General features: G+C 35.3%; 3 protein-coding genes across 3 annotated transcripts; 2 read left to right on the top strand and 1 right to left on the bottom strand.

Annotated features, from left to right (window-relative positions):
* Positions 1–2,512: 2,512 nt before the first annotated feature.
* Positions 2,513–3,019, top strand: LOC103929514. The gene has a single exon (XM_009338717.3). It carries the CDS (start codon positions 2,513–2,515, stop codon positions 3,017–3,019), a length of 507 nt encoding a protein of 168 aa, XP_009336992.2.
* A 6,081-nt stretch (positions 3,020–9,100) lies between these two features.
* Positions 9,101–14,100, top strand: LOC103929513. The gene is made up of 3 exons (XM_018643075.2): positions 9,101–9,713; positions 10,520–10,617; positions 13,543–14,100. The coding sequence occupies exons 1-3, from the start codon at positions 9,555–9,557 to the stop codon at positions 13,619–13,621; spliced, it is 336 nt and encodes a 111-aa protein (XP_018498591.2). The 5' UTR covers positions 9,101–9,554; the 3' UTR covers positions 13,622–14,100.
* Positions 14,101–19,136: 5,036 nt separating this feature from the next.
* Positions 19,137–20,894, bottom strand: LOC125478280 (cytochrome P450 77A3-like). Its single transcript, XM_048586353.1, has one exon. The coding sequence runs from the start codon at positions 20,764–20,766 to the stop codon at positions 19,222–19,224; it is 1,545 nt and encodes a 514-aa protein (XP_048442310.1). The 5' UTR covers positions 20,767–20,894; the 3' UTR covers positions 19,137–19,221.
* Positions 20,895–21,660: the final 766 nt, after the last annotated feature.

The raw sequence follows: 21,660 nt of genomic DNA, 5'->3' as shown, positions 1-21,660 counted from the left end.
GAGAAATCTTAAATTCGATTTTCACTGAAGATGAATTTGAACCATATTATTTTTAGCTTATTATGAGGCTTAGCCTACTCTCTCACTCCCTTAGTGTAGATAATATTGTATGTTAAAAAACATGATAAGGTACTAGTGTGTTAATTATACATATAGATCCCTACAACAATTTGTTTGACCATACTTATTACAAATTTTATAGTATTAATGATACATTATCTTTTCGTTTTTAGTTTTTCTTGAACGGTCGCTGGTTTCGAATGTATTAAATACGAAACTGTTTTTTCAAATTCTCACCTATAATATTGAAAGTGATTGAATCTCCTGCGTCGTTAATTACGAAGTTCATAAGAGTTTTGGCGTATAAATAAACTAGCTCGCAAAACTCAATCCAAAAAATTAGTCAAATGCAATTGGTGCTCCAAGTATTATGGCTAAGATGAGTATTAATTATCTTCTGGTGATTTTGATCTTTGCGAGTCCATTTGGGGTTATTTTTGCAGTCCCAACTGCCGAGTCTTCAAATTTGCTGACTTTGGATGAATGTAGAAAATATTTCTCCGTCAAGTGTGAGTTGGAAGTGAGCAAAAGTATTTTTAAAGAGGCTGTTGTGAGTGATGGTTGTTGCTATCTTCGTGTGTCTCTGGGTAAGCAATGTCACGACCTGTTCGTCAACGAGGCAATTGCCTCTAGGCCCAATGTCGACAAATCTCAAGCGCTGGCTATGAGTAAACAAATCTGGGAACAATGTCTTGCATCTATAGCTCCGCCAACGAGGAAACACTAAGCCCAACTCTATATTTCTGTTGGTATTCACAAGAGTTTACTAACTCAATACCAAAATATGTGGGTGATAAGTTTACAAACTCTATCACACCTCTCACTTTCACTCTCAATAAAATTGGACAAAGAAATAGAGAAAGGAGGGAAGCAACAAGCTTTGATAAAACACTTGGACTTTGATATATGAAAGAAGTAGCAAGCTTGGTGATAACAAACACTTTGAAATATTAGAAGAGTTTACAACTCTTAAAGCTTACAAGCTGAAAATGAGAATGGAAATGGGATTTGGATGGGATGCTATAAAGCTTAGCAAGATGGCCTATTTATACAAAACAGAAATTGATAAACAATGCAACAACACATGCAATGAATGGGGTGTTTAACATCTTTACACCCTTTAAAACACATGCAAGAACTTTGGACAGTCTAGCACACATATGCAGCTATCTTTCCAGCTTGCAATCAACACTCTTTCGGCTAATACACAGCAGCACATTGCTGTCTTCCTGCTGTCTTCCTGCTGGCAGCACACTTGCTGTCTTTCATCACCATTTCAGCTAGCACATGGAGGAAACTTTAGTCTTTGTAGTTGCAACATGTGTGGATACAACCTGTAAAGAAACTAACAGCTAGAAGCAACCTTTTACAGCCTGTTTTTATTTGAATTTCCAACAATTTCATCCATATGCTTATCTGAAAGAGTGTTTCTTTTTGTAGTGAATGTTGTTGTCTGCACTCTTGAATGATCATCTTGTACTCTTCTTATGTGTGTTTGCTTTTAATTCTACTCCTCACTTATTTTTCTGTGTGCTTAGTGTGTGAAATATATATATATATATATATATATATATATATATATATTTTAGTTGATTCATCACTATTCGTTTCCTTTCTCCATTTAACTTTGATGGCATGTTTACCAAACGGGATTGAAGTGAGAAGAAACGGAATCAAACCCTCCCAATGCATTCGAGCGTTTACTAGGATTCACGGAATGAGAAAGTAAGTGGAGTCCATTTAAAATACATATGCAGATGTAGTATTCAGGTTCTGGTAATAAATAAGGTAGTGAACGTCACCATCACTTAAGGGTGGTGAGCAAAAATATGTATTAAGAGACCGCGAAAGAATTTGAACCCGAGATGTAATAGTTAGAGAGCAAGTCCCTAACACAATCCACCTTAGGAGTAATTGAATTATGTTTTAGTTGAGTTTATAAAACACCAAAAGAAAATTGTGATGCCACGCCAATGAGCAGCTTGAAGATTGGTTCTTCTTCTCAATTTTGCAAGTTATCCATTTTTCCAAGAAACGTGTATATATACATTACATCATGAACAGGTGTGCAGAGTCGTATGATCATACGACAGCCCAAATTAGGCCCCATGATCAAATGGATTAGCAGTCTTTGGTTTTGATCAAACCCAAATATGTGGCCATGATTTGGTCAATTTCGTGTCTCCCAATCCAAAAATATGTCTAGAACCCAATCAGCTACGCGTAGCCTAGTTGGCATGGAGACAAAGTCATGGCTTGCTTTGAAATCTTGAACTAGTTTCCTAAACCTAAACCCTATATATATGATTACCCCATCCAAAACCAAAGATAAATCCCACGGAAAGCACATTGAGATCAATCAATTTGCTGAAAAGAATTTGCAGAAAACCCTAATACACAACTCAACCCCATTCTCTTTTACATATATTTTCGAAGATCCATTGTTACATCCATGGAGAGGCCGGAAGGATATCCCCAAGTAGATGATATTGCTACATATACAGAGTCATCGAGCACGAGCACTTCATTTTTGGGCACCAAGAATGATATGTCACAGCTCGAAAGCGGCCTACTTCGAAGAAATGTTAGCGACTTAGGCAACAGTTACTACAGATTCCAATCCCAAGTTGGAAAGTCTGTTGATCCAAAGTTGTTGGCGTTGGTAGAGTTTTTCAGAGAACTTTATTTTCGAAGGCTGGAACTGTTCAAGAAAATATTTCCGGGGGTTCAAGATAAGTTTCTTGAGGTGCCAAAGAAATTGCATGTGATATTAGCTCAAGTGAAACCGGATGAAACCAAACTAGCTCGAACTATGCAACGGAGTCTGAGTGTTGGTTCACCGCGGGATTTCAAAGGAGGGGAATTGGAACTTAGGCTCGAGCGATTCAAGGTGAGGACTATTGATACAGGCGATGGTGTTGTACAAGGTGGCCTGCAGGGTGGTAAACCGGCCAAATGATCTGGTGGTTTCCAATAGGGGAAACAGGAAGGAAGATACCAAAAAATGGAATTGTCAATGGTTTTGTATTTTTGGAGAATATTTTGACATTTTGATAGGATGTTCTTTAATTAGTACAGATAAGGATGATCAATAATGGGGTGCTGGCGAAATAAGATATTCTTTTATTTATTTATTTATTTATTTATTTATTTATTTATTAATGTTTTTGAGGTTTGTTAGTTGTTACCGATTTTGTGTACCTGACAATGTAAATAGGTTTTTTAAATATTTTTTTGTACAATAATAATGCAATAATCTTGTATGTTCGCCTCTACAAATAGACGAATATTCGAAATTTACAAATACTATTGTTGTTAGTCTTCAATCTTCATAACTTAATATATGGATTTTCAGAAGATGTATGTGACAATGATATAAGTTGTATATAAATTTACATGCAATAGTTGGTTTCAAGTTGTCCAGTGAAATGGGTTTGAATAATGACTGATATTTTTTTTACGTGGTAGAACTCCACATATAAGGAGGAAAATTCACGGGGATACAACCGACTATTGAATCCACCAGAAAAAAAAAAAAAAAAAAAAAAAAAAAAAAGGACTTGTACAAGACTCAGTGGCGGAACTAAAATTTTAGGTGAGGAGAGACCTCACATAAATGTTAAAAAGAATTAAATAAAGAGAATTGTTATTGCACTCCGAAATTCTCATTCTGCATTCCAAACTTTATATATTTAGAAAGAAAAAGACATGCTTGGAGCTATGCTAATTAAATTTTTTGAGGCTCTAAATTTTTTTTCTTATGTTGAAGTCAACCTTCCATTCTCAAGTCAATATAGAAGGTAATTAATAAAAAATTAAAGAGGATTAAGAGAAATTAACCTTTCAATATCAAGTCAATGAAAAATGCTAGGGATACTATATTTTTAGACTATATTTTGGAAACCACATAATGTGGCCCCGTTGATGATTGGATTCCTTATTCAGTGATTTAAAGAAGTAGTCTAACCATTAATTGCTATATAATCATGTGGTCTCAAAATATGCATGGCTCAAGTTGACGCTATCTCTAGCATCACCCCATGTCAATATAGAATAGATTGGGAATTTTCAAATAAAAAATGAGAAGAATGGATTGGGAATTTGTTGAACAAAATATATAAAATTTCAAGAAGCGGAGGAGGAAACACTCAAAGTTTATTATTCTTCAGTTGGCAATGTAAAGAATATTTTTTTGAAACTAAACTAGACTTTAGATTTTAGAGTAAAGTACAAAAAACTACCTTAACTATTGCGGTCATGCCAGTTTCATACCTCATCTTTTAAAATTGACAATGTCATACCGCATCTTACGAATTTGTGACAATGTCATACCTCCGTCAATTTTTCTGTTAGTTTTTCTGTTAAATGCTGACGTGGCAATAGACGGGGACCACTTTCTATTAAAAAATTAATAAAATATTATTAAAAACTCAAAAAAATATTTAATATTTTTTAAATATTAAAATAATAAATAAAAGTAAAATTAAAAAAAAGGGTAAAGTACAAAAAACTACCTCAACTATTGGAGTCACGACAGTTTCATACCTCATCTTTTAAAATTGACAATGTCGTACCGCATCTTATGAATTTGTAACAATGTCATACCTCCGTCAATTTTTCTGTTAATTTTTCTGTTAAGTGCTGACGTGGCTTGATTCATGACCTACTTTCTATTAAAAAAGTATTAAAAACTAAAAAATAATTATTTAATATTTTTTAAATATTAAAATAATAATAAAAGGCCAAAAAAAAAAAACAATCCAATTTGTCTTTTCCCCACACTCGCACTTAATTTCCCCACACTCACACTCTTCTCCCTCCTGCAACCCATAAAAAAAAAAAAAAAAAAAAAAAAAACCCAAATCTCGTCTGTGGGAAGATAGGTGCACAAAGAAGGTGGAGGATGGGTGCGGGAGAGGATGTGGAGAATGGATGAAAGTGGTGGATTTGGGGTTTGATGGGTTTTCAAAAAAATAATTTTTTTTTCCTTCTTCTTTTTCTTCCTTCTTCTTCCGCAGGAGAGTTGATGGTTTAAAAAAAAAAAAAAAAATTTCCTTCCTCCTTTTTTTTCCTCTTCTTCTACTTCTTCTTCTTCCTCCTTCTCCTTCTCCTTCTCCTTCTTCTTCTTCCCCCCGCGCGCGTGCGCGCGGGGGGTGGGGGGTTTTTGATGGGTTTTCAAATTTGTTTTTTTTATTTTTTCTTCCTCTTCTTCTTCTTCCTCCTCCTTTTCTTCGTCTTCTTCTTCTTCCTCCTCCTCCTTCTCCCTTCTTCTTCTTCCGCGTTGATAGGGGGGAATTTTTTTTTTTTTTTGCTTCCTCCTTTTTTGTCCTCTTCTTCTTCTTCTTCTTCTTCTTCTTCTTCTTCTTCTTCCTCCTCCTCCTCCTCCTCCTCCTTCCCCTTCTTGTTCTTCTGCAGGGGGTTGTTCGGTTTTCAAATTTTTTTTATATTTTTTATTTTTTTGGGTTTGCAGGTGGGGGGAAGAAAATGAAGATGGGGAGAAGAGAGAGGAAGGGGGAGGGGGAGGGAAGGGACAAACTGATGGTTTTTTTTTTCTCTACTTTTATTATTATTTTAATATTTAAAAATATTAAATAATTATTTTTTAGTTTTTAATAGAAAGTATGTCCCGAATCAAGCCACGTCAGAACTTAACAGAAAAACTAACAGAAAAATTGACGAAGGTATGACATTGTCACAAATTTGTAAGATGCGGTATGACATTGTCAATTTTAAAAGATGAGGTATGAAACTGTCGTGACCCCAATAGTTGAGGTAGTTTTTTGTACTTTACCCTTTTTTTTTTAAATTTTACTTTTATTTATTATTTTAATATTTAAAAAATATTAAATATTTTTTTTTAGTTTTTAATAATATTTTATTAATTTTTTAATAGAAAGTGGTCCCCGTTTATTGCCACGTCAGCATTTAACAGAAAAATTGACGGAGGTATGACATTGTCACAAATTCGTAAGATGCGGTATGACATTGTCAATTTTAAAAGATGAGGTATGAAACTGTCATGACCGCAATAGTTGAGGTAGTTTTTTGTACTTTACCCTAGATTTTAATTTTAAGAGTTATTGATTTGTTTATAAAATAAGATTGTAAACTTATTTTTAGGATGAGTGTGGTTGGGATTGAAAAGAAAAGAGACCTCTTATTTAACTATTGGTGAATAGAAATTAAGAAATTTGTGTAAACTAAAAGAAGTATAATATTAAGTTTATCAAAAAAAAATTTATATATATATATATAATACATAATTATTTGGAAAGGTTAGTTAGGGGATCTTTAGTGAGGGTAGGCCTAGGCCTATGGTAGCCTTAGAGTGCCTCCGGCCTGACAAGACTCAACAAGACAGACACTTATTGCACTTGAAGTTCTCACTTATACTTTTGTTCTTGTAGCATGACGTCCTTCCTTGGCTCTCTTTTGGATGAACACACCGCACCCAGTAGGTCCTCCTCACGAGCAAAGAGATTTCACATAGCTTCATCACACAAATGCACACGGCATCTGCACACAGATGAATGACATGTAAGGTATGAAGGGTTTCACTAAGATCACTCTTCTAACCTAGCACTCCAGAACTTTGCTTTAAAACCTTGTATGATCAAATCTTATTGCCAATCAAAGAGGAACATCCTCTACACAGAACCAAATAGTTGGAAGGCATGTGAATCCTATAATCTAGTTTAGACCAATTAACCTGATAGGCATGTTAGCTAAACTAGTTTGTTTAAACTAAGTTATAACCCCCAGAACTATACTGAGACAAAAAAAATTAGAGCATTACATATCACATAAATAACATCTTGTGAGTCTACTTTAATTAATTGTGAGAACATGGGGATAACTTTTGCGTCATTGGTCGTAGTTTTTCTGTTTGCAGTAACAGCAAGGTGTGGCATGAAGTAATAGTGGCAGTGCTTAGTAGTGGTGATGGTAAATAGCGGTGGCAGAACAGTATAGCAATGGAGATGGTGGCGATGAAGAAATTGAAGAGGTGTAGTTGCAACGACGGTGGCAACATGTAGCCGGGGAGGGTGATGGTGTTGATGTTGGCAGAAGGTGATGAAGACGGAACACTTTCTAGGTTTGCTTTAGAATTGGTTTGGCCCCAAATTTGTGCACACAAGACTTTGGTTTTCCTACTACATGGTGTCTAAGCGAGAGCGAGTATGAAGTGCGCCGCTGGCTGAAGCGAGGCTAACGATGGCAGGTACCCAATCAGAGGATCTAATTGGAAATTTGAAAGAGAGATACTGATATAATATGTGTGTGTCTATATATATAGTGGTTTACTACCAGGGCTTGCTCCGTCGGATTCATGGAGATGAATGTGCAAAGGAATTGCTCCGTCGCATACAAACCTCTGTGCTTTCATATCCATGCTTCTTTTTTTTCCGTCTCAATAATCTGTCTCTCAAACAGCGTCTTTCGGCTTCAGTGGAAACTGAGAGACTGAGTTTAGTTGACTCACCAGAAAGAACTCTAAAATCAATTAGAATCAATCCCGATTTGAGAATCCTCGGTATCCTCGTAAAGAGGATAAATTTTTAGTTATGATAAGAATACAGATGGTAAATCAAATGTTTTTATGTAAATGGTGAGAAAATTTATTTTTTAAATTATTAAATTTTTAACATACATATTCCATCATTTATATAACGACACGTGATGTACGATCACATTAAAAAATCTCTCTTCAAGAAAAGAGGCTCCTGGATAGAAGTCAAAGATTCTGCAAGTGTGACTTGTGGGGCCATTTTATAATTACAAATATGTTCATTTGTTTTTTTATTCACGTAGCACAAATTTTATGGGACCATCGACTATCTTTGTATGCATATAATGGAAGAATTGAGGAAAATGGTAATAAATGTACGAAATTAAAATAAAATAATAAGTAAATGTATCAAATTGAAATGTTTTAAAAATGTATGAGGTTACGATTGAACGTAAACATGAGGGAACTTTTAAAAGAACACGTTAGGCAACTCAATGATAATAGGAACTCTTACTCAAAATTCTTTATGTTCGAATTACACAGCTTTGTGTTTATAATTAAAACAGTTCATATTATGTATCACTTTGTAAACATCATTTTTGCAAAAAATGAATTAAAACTAAGGTTATTTAGTCAATCTATTGTAGCAAATATATAAGCAGTTTGTAATATTTTTATCAATTATGTTCATCTATTTGTATACAAGTTTTAATTTATTTTCACAAAGACAATTTTTATGGAGTAATTTATAATATAAACGATATTGATCATAAACACAAAATTATATAAATCGGCAATAAATAATTTTGAGTAGAAACTCTTACTTATTTGTAGTTAGATATTTATTCTTTTTAAATGCAGTTTACCCATAAAATACTCTCTACATTTGTATGGTAATTAAGAAGATCGAGAAGAGATTCTCTCCGAATCTCCTCCATCAAGGTCACCAGATCAAGTGATCTGAACCTTTAAAATTTCATTCAACGGTCCATCTATTTTAACTTTTTAAAAATTGTAATAAATTTTTTATCGTTGATGAAATTTCAAAGATCCGAATCACTTAATCAAGCGATCTTGGTGGAATAGATTCAGAGAAGATCTCTTCTCAAAAAGATGTTCACTTAAGATTCTATTTGTACAGTCATTACTGGTTTGGGACTGAAGTGAGTACCAAATCTTAGGGATGGTTTGGTATTGCTGTACTTTGAAAAAAAGTTATTTTTGCTGTGTTGTGAGAATAAGCAGCTGTGAAATAAAGCAACATAGTGTTTGGTAAACTTTTTTGTAAAAGTGCTTTTGGAAGAAAAAAAAACAGTATTATAGTGTTTGGTAAACTTTTATGTAAAACAGATATGAAAAAAAACTAGTTTTTCAAAGCTGAGTTTTGCATCTTCTTGTTTTTGGCTTTTTTCACACAAAACTGTGAAAAAAAGCTGAAGCTGAATGTTTACCAAACACAAAAACAGCTTCCAACTTTTTTTAATACTAACTTATTTTAGAATCTCCTCAATACCAAACTAGGCTTTAATCCAACTCCCAAAACCTGGATTTGATTTCGATCTGAGCAGCAAATCCCTCCTTCCGTACACCATATCCCTCCTTTTTTGGGTGATTCTAGTCACATGGGCTTCCTCAGTCCTGGCTCTGCTCAAACCCTCCATGACTTCTTTCTCATCCGGTCCTCTGGCCTCTTCCCTCCAACACCAATACAATTCCCTCCTCCCGCTTTCTCCACTCCCACACCCTAACTGATCTTTGAGCTGTCCTGTCCATGACAATTGGCTCAACCCAAGCAGCAGCATTAGTACCGGCTGCAACTACAGCAGTACAAAACCCATATCTCACAATTTTCACTACCTCAGTGGAATGTCCTACCCAATTCAGTGTATATGAGAGGGACTAAGCGGTGCTGATATTTTTATATGAGTAATTTTTGAGCTGGTTGTGAATTTGGGTAAATTGGACAAACCCCATATATAAAGTGATGATATCTTCAGGGATAAACCTGGTGATGACGGTGATTGGGTTCGCGGTAAGCACCATGTTCATAGTGTTCGTGTGTACCAGGCTTGTCTGTGCTCGGATTCACCTCATTGTATCTAGACGCTCCTTCCCCATAGCATCCGGATCTGATCTCAATATTGTATGTTTCTTCCCCTTCCAGTTCTTTAGTTTTGATCTGTTTTCTGAAATGGATTGTTCGTTTATCAGTAATTAGCTTTGATTTTACTCTTATTAGGATAAAAGCATCTGGGATTTTCCATTGGAAATGAATAAAAAAAAATTCTTTGCGTCATTGTTACTGGTTTCACTTCTGTTCTTATTTAGTTATTGTGCGTTTTTTTCATAATACGTAGTTCTCATCGTTTTCTACATTGAACAAGGTTCTTGGCTTTTAGTTTAAAAAAAAAAAATTGGCGGGATGGTCCCCGAGCTTTAGTCTAGTTCAAGCTTTGGTTCCTGAACTAAAAGTACGCGAGTATTGGTCAAGAACTTGTCACAAAGTGCAACAATGGTCCTTTAACTTCTTAATTTTCCCCTTTAATCTCTTTATTTTGGATGGAAGTTCTAAAGGTCTTACTCAAAAGGACAATCGCTCAACTTTGTGACAAGTTCAGGGACCAATACTCACTAACTTTTAGTTCAAGGGACCAAAGCTCCAAGCTTCTCTTAGTTTTATGCACAATATTTATTTTCAACTTTTTTTTTCCCTGACTTCCTGAGTTTCGTTTATCATTTTGAATTGATAGTTAGTGTTGTACCATTCAGACATTTTAATATATGTTTTCGGTCTTTGTATATCTCTTGACTTATTCTGGTGTATCACATAAAACATATACAAACAGGCCTATACCTATGCAAATTTTCTTTCTTTTTATTAAACAAGCTTATGTGGATACGTATCTTTGACCATGAATTTAAATGGTTCTTCACTTAATTCGTGTACAGCTGGAACGGGGATTGCATGGCGTTGAACCTGTGGTAATAGCCAACTTTCCAACAAAGAAGTACAGTGATGCATTTTTTTCAGCTGTAGAAGATGCTCAGTATGTTATTTCTTCAATTCTTCTATTCCTCACTTTAATTTCTGTTTGCAGTTTTTCTCATTTGATTGATTGTAATATGCAAATGTTTGCGAGGTATATGATTTTCACTGTTCTGAACTTGAGTTCATTATTTCCAATTTTCCATGATATTTGGTATAGGTAATTGTAATAGTGAGGATTTGGAGTTCGGATTCTCAACCATATTTGTCTTATAATTTGTTTAGTATTGGAATTTGAAAAGACCTGGGAAAGGGGTAGAGGGAAGGATTTCCGGTGGTAATTGGTGAGTGTGTGTGGGTCATAAATCAAATAATTGATAGGTTCCCATTACAGATGGAGATTCATTTGGTAAGGTTTTAGGAATATAGAAGTACAAGTAGCGAACATTCTGAGCCCTGGAAGAGTATTTCCAAGTAGTGCCATGTTCCGTGTAAGGAGTTTTGGGGTATGGAAGTATGTGAATGCACTAATTTATCTAGCGGGTCTTGAAAGGGTATTACATGTGACAGGAATTATCAAGAAATATAAGATTTTCAAACGATTGTAGTTTAAAGTCAAAGCACAACATACCATGAAGGCATACACAATGACAACCCCCCCCCCCCCCCCCCCCCCCCCCTTTCTCTTCCAAAAAACAGCTTTTCTTTGAAATTTGACCAGTACTCTTAGGAGACTCTTTTAGTACGTCTGCGTTTTACTGCTATTCCTTGCCATAAATATCTTTTATATTTGTACTTTGATCACAAATTTTTAATATTCATGCTGATAAAATTTAATGCTGTTCTGGTTACCACACTAGTCGTTCTGAAGTTTCTCATTAGGAGATACTGCAGAATCTACCAATTCCAGGATGTAAAGTGTTTGGACCTTTGAGAGTTGCAGATATCAAGTACTTTGGATAATACTGATATCCTCTTTCCATACCTAAATGATGATAATGTTTTTTAGAAGCACGCCCCTTTTATTCTCTTTTTGTCCGTTACATAATTCACCATTTAGTCTTCAATAGACTTCCACAATGCAACAAAATCCAGTAATACCCTTCGAAATCTTTTCTTCGAGTAGCCTTACAGATGAGAATTCAAATAATGTGGTTCAAGTGTCCATTGCCAAGTTTTGGCTAACTAGTTGTCTAGTCCTATTAGAGAGAATTTAATTATGTATCTCGGTACATTGTTCCTTTTATCCGTAGCTTTCTATGTTAGACTGATGGACAGTTGTGTGTGTACAAGACACAAGTGGAATGATATTGGTTAGAGTGTAATTTGATGATGGAAGTTGGCTCTTTCATTTTCTCTGTTCATTTGTCTTTTGTCCATTGAGAAAGAAGTACCAGATTCTTGGTTGCTCCTAGTTCTAATTCAAAAGGTTGGAGCTACTAGGTGTTAATTCTTTTCCAATGCGGCTGGTTAAGTCTTTAGCATAGATGCCACATACCCTGTTTTTCTCCTGGAGAAATTTAGATTTGTTCTGGACTGTGGGATACATGGGTTTAAAATCTAATGAGAATTTATGTCTGATGAGTAATTTTCTCGTAAAAAGACTTCTTTTTTTTTTTTTTTTTTTTTTTTTTTTTTTTTTAATAATTTGAGAGAGGTTGATATGTCCTCAAGCTTGGAGGGTCAGTGAATTATAAGAACGAAGTTTACGCTAGGTGCCTGTCCACTTCAATCTTGTATAGCCTCTGATTCATCCTGGGCTGTATTCAGTGTGTGGTCATAGATCATTTTCTTATATTTCTAAAAGCCAGTGGCTACTTATTTAGTGTTCCAAAAAGTATTTTAAGAAGTAATTGATAAATGTAATTATTTCTATCTTCATGTACACTTAGAGCTGTTGCCCTCGTGATTTCTGATATCAAATTTACTTTGTATATATATTCTTAAATAGTGCGGTGAAGCATCTAACACGTACATAAAATGAGTGTAGAAGAGATGAGAATGCTTCGTTGGATGTTTGGGCACACGAGAAAGGATAGGATTAGGAATGAGGATATCCGAGGTAAGGAATGAGGATATCCGAGGTAAGGTAAGAGTAGCCGAGATTGAAGGAAAGATGAGAGAAAATCGATTAAGGTGGTTTGGACATATGAAGCAAAGGCTTACTAATGCTTTGGTTAGAAGATGTGATTATGAGACAGAGGTTCAAGGCCGAAGGGGTAGAGGAAGAACTAGGAAGACTTGGAAAGAAACTCTAAGAAAAGACTTGGAGTAATTGGATCTAACGGAAGACGTGGCATAGATCCGAGCACAATGACATTCTAACATTCATACAATCGACCCCACTTAGTAGGATAAGGCTTTGTTGTTGTTCTTAAGTAGTGCAGTGTTTTCGTTCTGATGCAATGTAGGCATATTTAGAGGGCTATATAACATTTCCCAGTTCTTTTGGAACTCTCTTATTTTGCAAGTTTTAAACAATCTGGAAAATGCACTGCTCCTGCAGTAAAAGTATCCTTGTTAATGCCTGACAATGTAAATCGACCAAAATAATAGTTCTTTGAGTCCAAGGCAGTATCCTGCTATCCTGAATAAGTTCTCTTCCCATTTTTTGTACTCTATTGGTTCCTTAATCTGATTAAGTTAATCCTTTCATTTCAATGTTCCGCTGATATGTAAGGATTCTCTTTTCGGCCGAGTCAAGCCTGCTGTTTGTTTCTTTAATGAGGTCAAGCTTGCAATTTGAGTGATATTCCAATGAAGATTATACGGTAAACGTTTATTCTGGTATCTCGATAGCATGGTTCAGAAATTCTCTCAACTCTGTTGCTTTAGTGGTTAAAGGAAAAGAGAAAAGCAATGAGAATCAAATGAATAATTTTGTCATATTGACCTATAATCTTGGCACTCTACAACAATTTCAAACATGTTATCTCGTAATCCTTGCATTTTTCTTATGAAATTTGATTTTTCTTTTATTTTGTAGATGCACTGTTTGCCTTGCGGAATACCATGGTGATGATGTATTGGGATCCTCCCCTACTGTGAGCACTCCTTCCATGTAACCTGAATAGAGATATGGCTTCAGCAGCATTCCACATGTCCTGTTTGTAGAATATCATTGCGCGAGTTTCCTGAGATAAAACGCCTCATGCAACCCTTGTCCTGTTCGGCTATTCGATCTCATTATGGTACAGAGTCCTTCAGTACCCTTTCTTATCGCTATCTCTTGAATAGTCGTGCATCAAGAACTCATGAAAATCATGGTATGGACCCCATTCAAGAAGATCATGCAGCATCAGGGTGATGTAACAGATGCCAGGGAGAATAGCTCCCCCTTAACTGAGAGTAATCAGATTTCTAAGGACTAGGGAAATAAGCATTTAGAAAGCCCATCAAATCCGTACACATTGGTGCCTTCGAATTCAAGATACATCTGCTAATATGAGCTGGTTTGGTATTGCTGTGTTTTAAAAAAAAAGCTGCTTCAGCTGTGCTGTGAGAATAAGCAGCTGTGGAATAAAGCAACAGAGTGTTTGATAAACTTTTTTGTAAAAGTGCTTTTGAAAAAAAAAAATAGTATTATAGTGTTTAGTAAACTTTTATGTAGAATAGATGTGAAAAAAAGTCGTTTTTTCAAAGTTGGGTTTTGCAGTTTCTTGTTTTTGGCTTTTTTCACTCAAAATTATGGAAAAAAAGCTGAAGTTGAATGTTTACCAAACACAAAAACAGCTCTAGCTTTTTTTTATACCTGTTTTTTTTTATAATCATCTCAGTACCAAATCAGGCCTACGTCTGATGGGGCAGCGACGGTGAATGGGTATGTCGTAAAAGTTTGTAAGTAAATGCCATTGTTACCTTCTCTTAGGAAGTTGGTTGTTGGCTCTTCTGCTTGCTGTGTGTAAAATCGTTGTGATTTAATCGTCTTTTTTTCTTTCTTTTTTTCGATTTTAGGGTGGCTGGTGTTGGGCGGTTTTGTTAGATCAGTTGTAAAAGTAGAAGTAGATAAAGGTGCGGGAGGTTATGTATTTAACTTGTATGCCCCTTACTGTCAACTCATTGCCATGTAAATGGAGAGAAGGGATGTGTTTGAGCACTATCACCTTTTATCTTGGGACTTAATGAAGCTTGAGAAGGGTCTAAGCGGTAAAATGGGATTAAGATAATGGTTTAGAGCCAAAATTTGATCTCAATTTCAACTTCACGCTCTTTTTAATACAAGCAATATTAAGTGAGGTGAATTGGAATTTAGAATCTCAGATGCACAAATAAACACTTTTAATCACTCACTTGCCCAGCTTCTTTTTATGAGATGTTTTTGTTTTTTTTCTTGCCATCGGGTTGAGTACACCAAAGAAGAATCAAGGAACAAATATTTCGGTAAGAAAATGAGATTATGAGACATAAACTCAGAGTAAAATGGGTAAAAAAAGAAAATAGAGGAAGAATTAAGAAGACTTGAATGTAGAGTTTAAGTAATGACATGGAGTACTTGGGGCTAATGGAAGACTTGGTGTAAAACTAAGCACAGTGGCGTTTTAGGATTCATACAGTCGTTCCCGCTTAGTGAGATAAGATTTCGTTGTTGTTGTGGACTAAGTACATCCCAGAAGAATCAAATGACAAATGGAAAATTGCAGAAGAAGAAGAAGACAGGATTGTGGAAATCACTATATTGATTTTGTTCAATCCAAATCCAATATATCTCAAATCTTTGCATCCAAAATAGATGTGGCATCTTTATGACCCACAGTCATTGATTGACACACATTAAGTTTATGACAACAAAGTTAATAAAAATTAAGCTTATAAACATGTGTTAGTCAATGATTAGACCACAGAGAAACTATACTTATATTTTTGGGTGCAAAAAATTTGATATCAATCCAATTTAGCTTTTGTACCTTCGTGCCACATCGAAAGATTAAAATTTGCTCATAAATGTAAACCTAACCAGGAGTTGACATTTTTGTTTCAGAAAACATATTCATAAGCAGAGGCTTTTGAATGCACTGCTTCCTGCTGCTGGTGCAAGTACACAGAGTTCGTTAGTAGTTGGCAAAACGCATTGGCAGAGAGAGTAAACCAATGCTGTAAATGTTTGTGCGTGTAAATGGATGACATTGAATTTTGGAAAAAAGAAAATTTAAGTTTTGTGTCAGCCAGCAATGTTGGTTGAGTTTTATGATTGAGAAAATTGCAGTAATGGTCTTTTAATTTTAATTGAATTGAAGCAATGATCTTTTCAATTAAAAATTTGTGACCACTGGTCTCTTAACTCGTCAAAACGTGCATTTATAGTCTTTTTCGTCAACTCTATCAGAACTTTTGTCAAAATGAGTAACGTGTCACACACGTAAGGCTGAATCAAGAGGCAATTACAAAAAATCAAAATGAAAAACTTATAACAATGATCCCTCAACTTTAACTCAATTTGAGCAATGATTCCTTAACTTTGACATAATTGTAGCAATGGTACTTCCACCATAATTCATTTTTTACGAAAGTTACAAAGAGGATCATAGTTACACGTTTAAATGAGTTAAGGGACCAATGGTCTCAAATTTTTAGTTGAGGGGCCAAAGTTCTAATTGAAATATCATTGCTACAATTTTCTCTATATGAAAGGCTCCAACTTTTTTTTTAAGAGAACATTGTCAATTTTAAGAATTAACGGGGATATTAGGAAATTTGGAAAGTTTTGTGAGAGGCTCTAAGGGGAGTTGAGCATGAAGCTATCCTACACAATAGGCTATTCATAATAATTCAATATTGAACTCACTATTCATAGTAGTTAAAGATCTGACGTCTCACTCTTAAGTAAAGATGAAGTGAAACAATTTTAAAGAAAACACTTTATTTTTGCATTATCTTCGAAAACTCAAAAGAGACCCTGAATTATTTAATTGTCATGATACCAAAATTTAATATACATAAAATACATATAGGAGAATTGTTTTTAGTATTTCAAACTACTCATTTACAAAAAAAAATTTCTTCTAAAGATGGGTTCGAGGTTATTTTTTAAGGTCAGACAACAGTTCACTATTATTTATAGAATTATACAAATAAATCAGAAGAAAGCACCAATTCTCAATAAATAAGAATGCAACAATTTCATTGCATATAAAGACTGCGGCAAGTGTTACCTGCGAAGTGAATCCCTACATAATTTTTCAGTTTTTTTCGAAACATGTCGTACATAACAAGCTATAATATAAATAGAACAAGAATGTTACATGTGATTTAATATTTTAGTAAATAGAATGTTGAGTTTCTCTCTTGCATTTTGGATTTGAAACTCGCACATCCTCTAATTATTTTAATAATTTCAAACTTTCACACTTGTTGTTATAATAGTAAATTTGGATACATTAAAAAAAATTAATGAAAAAGATTTAAAAACTTTGAGTTTTATAGATAAGAAAAAAATAAAAAGTAAAGTGAATAGTACCAAATTTGATTTTTTAATGTAAAAATATAATTTTTTGTTAAAATAAATAGTACTGTAAGTTTTTCGTTATTTTAAGATACGTGATGACTCACGGCAGATTTTCCAAGATGCAATATCGACACATATCCACGTAAAAAGCCACCCAAATTCTTCGGCTTTTGAATGCCATAATGCAGACATATTGGCAATGGCATGATGGTGGTCCATATTCCGGACAAAGATTGTCTAACTTCTCATTTTCGGTGTCCTCTATGCATTTCTGTTTATATGATCACGATTAAATCACGTCAATATTCAATATTACTATTTATTTTTGTTTTATTATCTTTATAAAAAAATTATATAAAATATTAACATGATTTAATTTTGATCACACAAAACAAAAAAACATGAATAGACATCTAAAATGGGAGGACAAACAATCATTGTCCCCATATTCCACCTCCACTCGTACTACTGCTGTAAAATCACTCCGCCCTCGTCAAATCCTCGATCCATGGGAACAAAGTAAGTCAAAGAATACTAGCTACATTTTCCATTGTATTTTCACGTGATTAAACACTTAAACTAACATCGTATTTAATGAAATGTCTAAACTTTCAACTTCGTTTAGTTTTGTGTGCCATAATCCTTCAGCTATGTCCCTAAAATAGATGGTTACGATTATCCTATTACATTGTGGGAGAATTTTTAGTATATTCAGAACACCGTCATATAATGTTATTATTTCACTTAAAAATGAGAAGTTCATTCATATTATCACACATGAAATAGTACATCACATAACAAGTATCTTAAGAGCACATAAAAATTTCTTGTAAATGAGAAGAAAAAAGTAAAAAGCAGTAAGTAGATGTACAAAAAAGAAAGTAATTAGTGTTTCTAATTACGTTAGTTTTAGTTCACAATAACAAATTTCTACTCAATGTTTTTATATTAAATATTTTGTTATTGTATTTGTATCCTAAGGTCTTCATGAAACGAGGTTACGCTTGACCATAGCCAATCTTGCCATGATCTCGGGCCAAGTCCCACAATTCGATCGACATGATCGTACAACAATTGCATTATTACTAATATATTTTGATTATAAGATCATTAATAAGTACGTAAACGATTCATATTTCAAGTGGTTGAACTCATGTACGTTTGCACTTGAAATCTTGAGTTCAGTGAGTCCCACGTATTATGATAAAGCTCATTTAGGCAAGATATAAATATATATATATATGTATGTATGTATGTATATCAAGTGTCGCATTCAGTTGAGAAGTGTGACTTTGCGGTCAAGAACAACATTCATGGGGGTCACATGGGATTCATCAACGGATAGCTAGCTAGCTGAAATTCTATGGAATGGGAGGAAACAACACACAATATATAGTTAGTTACTTCTTCAAAAAGTTAAAGTACGTAGCAACTGGCCATACCACGGCACATGATTGCTTTAATGTACCTAAAAATGCAGGTCGACTCAAACATGCAGTTTGTTAAATTTAACCACTTTTAACTAGTACTAACCCTCCACAATAATTAAATAATTACAATCCTAATTAGAGTGGGACTCACGCCAACAAGAATTACACCATATGTATGTACAAGACTTTTTCCACAATACTTGACACACAAGCAACTTAATTAAGATTACAAAGAAATTTAAATGTCTTAGCTAGAGTGCGAGAGAATTTTACAATTTTCTTTCTTAATTAGAGCTGATTTACCTCGTAAACAATGATTAACCATACTGGTCCGATTTACCTATCACAGAAAAATTGAATTAAAGTAACGAAATCTTAGAAACCAATGTAGAGAACCGATGAGTAGAAGTGAAAACGTATCATGTATTGTAGATTACTACTGATCATGATCGATGCTAAAAACATATTTTATATTTTATATTTGCATAAAGCAAAATTTGAAGCTAAATTCTGTTGAAATATACAGAGTTCATGGACACCCAATATTTGTCTAATTCTTTTACTTCCATCTAAATTTTTGGATCAAGATTTTACCCTCTCCATTCCCAAGCGTAAAATCCATTATTTCCATGACATAATACTAAAGAATAATTAAAACATAAAAAAATTTAAATAAAAATAAAAACAAAAAAATGCATAATACAAATATAAAAAAACAAAGATCTACATATAACAAACCCGATCGATTTATCCGTACTACATCAAAACCAAATAGATTTTTCCACCTAATTAATCAGATTCTAGGCTTGATCATAGCTCTTAGAGTGTTCTTCATCACCACAGTGAACTCCAATTTCCCAGCAAAATCTATTTTCTCACCAGCCGGGTAAGCACTCCACTCGAACTCCTGCACCATCCTCGCCAGCATTAGATGAACATGCACCGTCGCCATCCCCAACCCCGGGCATATCCTTCTCCCGACCCCGAACGGCATCATTTTAACTCCGGTCACTCCGGTTATATCAGCCTCCTCCCGGCCGGACACAAACCGGTCGGGATCAAACTTTTCCGGGTTGGACCAAATTTTCGAGTCCTCCGATATGCCGGGCAAGTAAATCTCAACATTCACATCCGTCGGTATATCGTACCCGGCCAAAGTAGTCGGCTCAGTTACTGCATGGGTTAATGAAAAGTAGGTAGGAGGGTGCTTTCGTAAAAGCTCCTTTACTACAGCTTGCAAGTAGGGCATCTTCTCCACATCTTTCTCGTCAACTTTTCTGTCGCCCACAGTCGCCTTAACTTCTTGGTACAGCTTCTCTTGAACGTTCGGATTCGTTATGAGCTGAGCGATTCCCCATTCGAGAGCCGTGGCTGTCGTGTCGGTGCCGCCGTTTAGAAACTCCGAGCAAAGCGTGACCAATTCAGCATGCGAAGGCGAAGATTTTCGTCCCTCCACTTTGAGATCGAACAAAGTGTCGAGGTAGGAGAACGACGTCGCTTTGAGATCCGAACCTGGGTTCTCGAGGGCACGGCGACGTCGTTCGATGAACGGGACAATGTACTGAATCTGCTTGTTTCTTACTTCCAAAGCCCTATTCCTCTGCTTGGAGAAAAAGGGGCTTAAAATCGGCAAATAATCGTCGATTCTGGGGTCGAGCACGATTAAAACCATTTTCATCATCTGATCCATTTTCTCCACGATCTCCTCGTCCATCTCGATCCCGAAACACATTGCCAGAAGGATACAAAACACCGCAAACCGCGCGTTTTTGAGGACCGAAACTACGCCGTCGTTGGCCTTGGCCTCGTCCTTAATCCGCTTGATGAGTGTGTCCATGGCATTTTCTCGAACACTTCGGAACTCCTTGAGGCGGGTGGAGTTGAGCATGTTCTGGACCATGTTCCGCCGCAGGGACCGCCACACAGGGCCGTAGATTGAGGCGTTGACGGTGAACTTATTGCAGCTAAAGATAGTTCGGGTGGGGTTCTCTCTGGGTCGGGTCGCGAAGACGACCCCCTTCTCGATCAAGGCTTCGTGGACAAGTTTGGCGTCACTGAGGATGATCATGGTTCGGGTACCCATTTTGAGAGTGAAAATGGGGCCGTACTTTTTCCGGAGATCGTCGGCATACTCGAAGAATGGTTTTCCGGAGCGGGCAAATTGGAAGAGGTTGCCGACGATCGGCCATCCCGGCGGACCAGGAGGGAGGTTGGGGTGCTTGGATTTGGACTTCTGGGTGAACACGAAGATCAACCCAGAAACGAGAAACGCAAAGAGGGTGAAAAAAAGGTGGTAGTAAGAAGAAAGAGAAGCAGAGGAGAAGGAGAAAGCAGCCATTGATGAATACACGGAAGGGTTTGAGTGTGAGGAAGAGAGAGATGCGTATAAATGGGCAAAGCTTGAAATTGCAGGTGGGATCAATAAAGGCTCGTTCCTACTACTTTGAAGGGGTTCTTGCACTTTCAGTGGCAGAGCAGTGTGGTTGGTGGTGGGTGTAGATTGTTAAATGCTACCTCCCAAGCTGGCAATCAACGTCATTTAATTTTAATATTTTTATTAATTAAAACATTTCAATAATCTTAAATCAAAGAAATAGACTCCTCGTATACCGTAATTATCATTTACAAAGATTGAAATTAAATGATGTAACTTGTCCAATTCATCTATCATCTAAGATTGATAAAAAAATATAATATAAAATTATGATAAGAATAACGTTACTCAAATTTAACAGTGATATAAAGTACGGGCAACTACTATTAATTTGGACAACTATTTTTATCACTTGAGTACAAATTTTTCTTCAAACTTTTTCAACGGTTCACTCGAGACAATTCCCAATTACATGATTAATCACATTTCAGATAAGTTCAGCATGTCTGCTGATGGTTTTGCTTTAATCGGCGCATAATTATGGTCAATATCGTGTTTGGTTTGGTAACTTTTCTCCTACAATAGTTTATCGGTAATGATAAATAGATCAAAATATTAAATCAAATGAGTTAACAATAAGAAATAAACACGTTACTCAGCATGTAGATAATAATTCAATCATTAACAATTATATCATCTTGTTTACAAAATTTAGTTTAAAAATTTAGTCTCTCTAATATTACTCTAGTTTATAAGTTACTAATAAGTTTGGTAATAGAATTCGTCGAAGATCAATACGTCACAAACTATATTGGGATTGTTTATGAGACATAGCAAAGGAATTTGTTGGGAAAACGA

The sequence above is a fragment of a genome, unplaced genomic scaffold, assembly GCF_019419815.1.
Source record: "Pyrus x bretschneideri cultivar Hongxiangsu unplaced genomic scaffold, Pyrus_bretschneideri_v1 Contig24, whole genome shotgun sequence".
In the NCBI taxonomy this organism is placed as follows: domain Eukaryota; kingdom Viridiplantae; phylum Streptophyta; class Magnoliopsida; order Rosales; family Rosaceae; genus Pyrus; species Pyrus x bretschneideri.
The sequence above is the reverse complement of the archived record's forward strand: the minus strand, read 5'-3'. Positions and strand labels throughout refer to the sequence as shown.

What these genes read in the sequence shown, in the direction of transcription:
- LOC103929514 (XM_009338717.3), top strand. Translation starts at nt 2,513, where the DNA reads ATGGAGAGGCCGGAAGGATATCCCCAAGTAGATGATATTGCTACATAT.
- LOC103929513 (XM_018643075.2), top strand. Translation starts at nt 9,555, where the DNA reads ATGATATCTTCAGGGATAAACCTGGTGATGACGGTGATTGGGTTCGCG. An exon ending in CCGGATCTGATCTCAATATT is followed by an intron (nt 9,714 to 10,519) that starts GTATGTTTCTTC and finishes ATTCGTGTACAG; the next exon opens with CTGGAACGGGGATTGCATGG. An exon ending in TCAGCTGTAGAAGATGCTCA is followed by an intron (nt 10,618 to 13,542) that starts GTATGTTATTTC and finishes TTTATTTTGTAG; the next exon opens with ATGCACTGTTTGCCTTGCGG.
- LOC125478280 (XM_048586353.1), bottom strand. Translation starts at nt 20,766, where the DNA reads ATGGCTGCTTTCTCCTTCTCCTCTGCTTCTCTTTCTTCTTACTACCAC.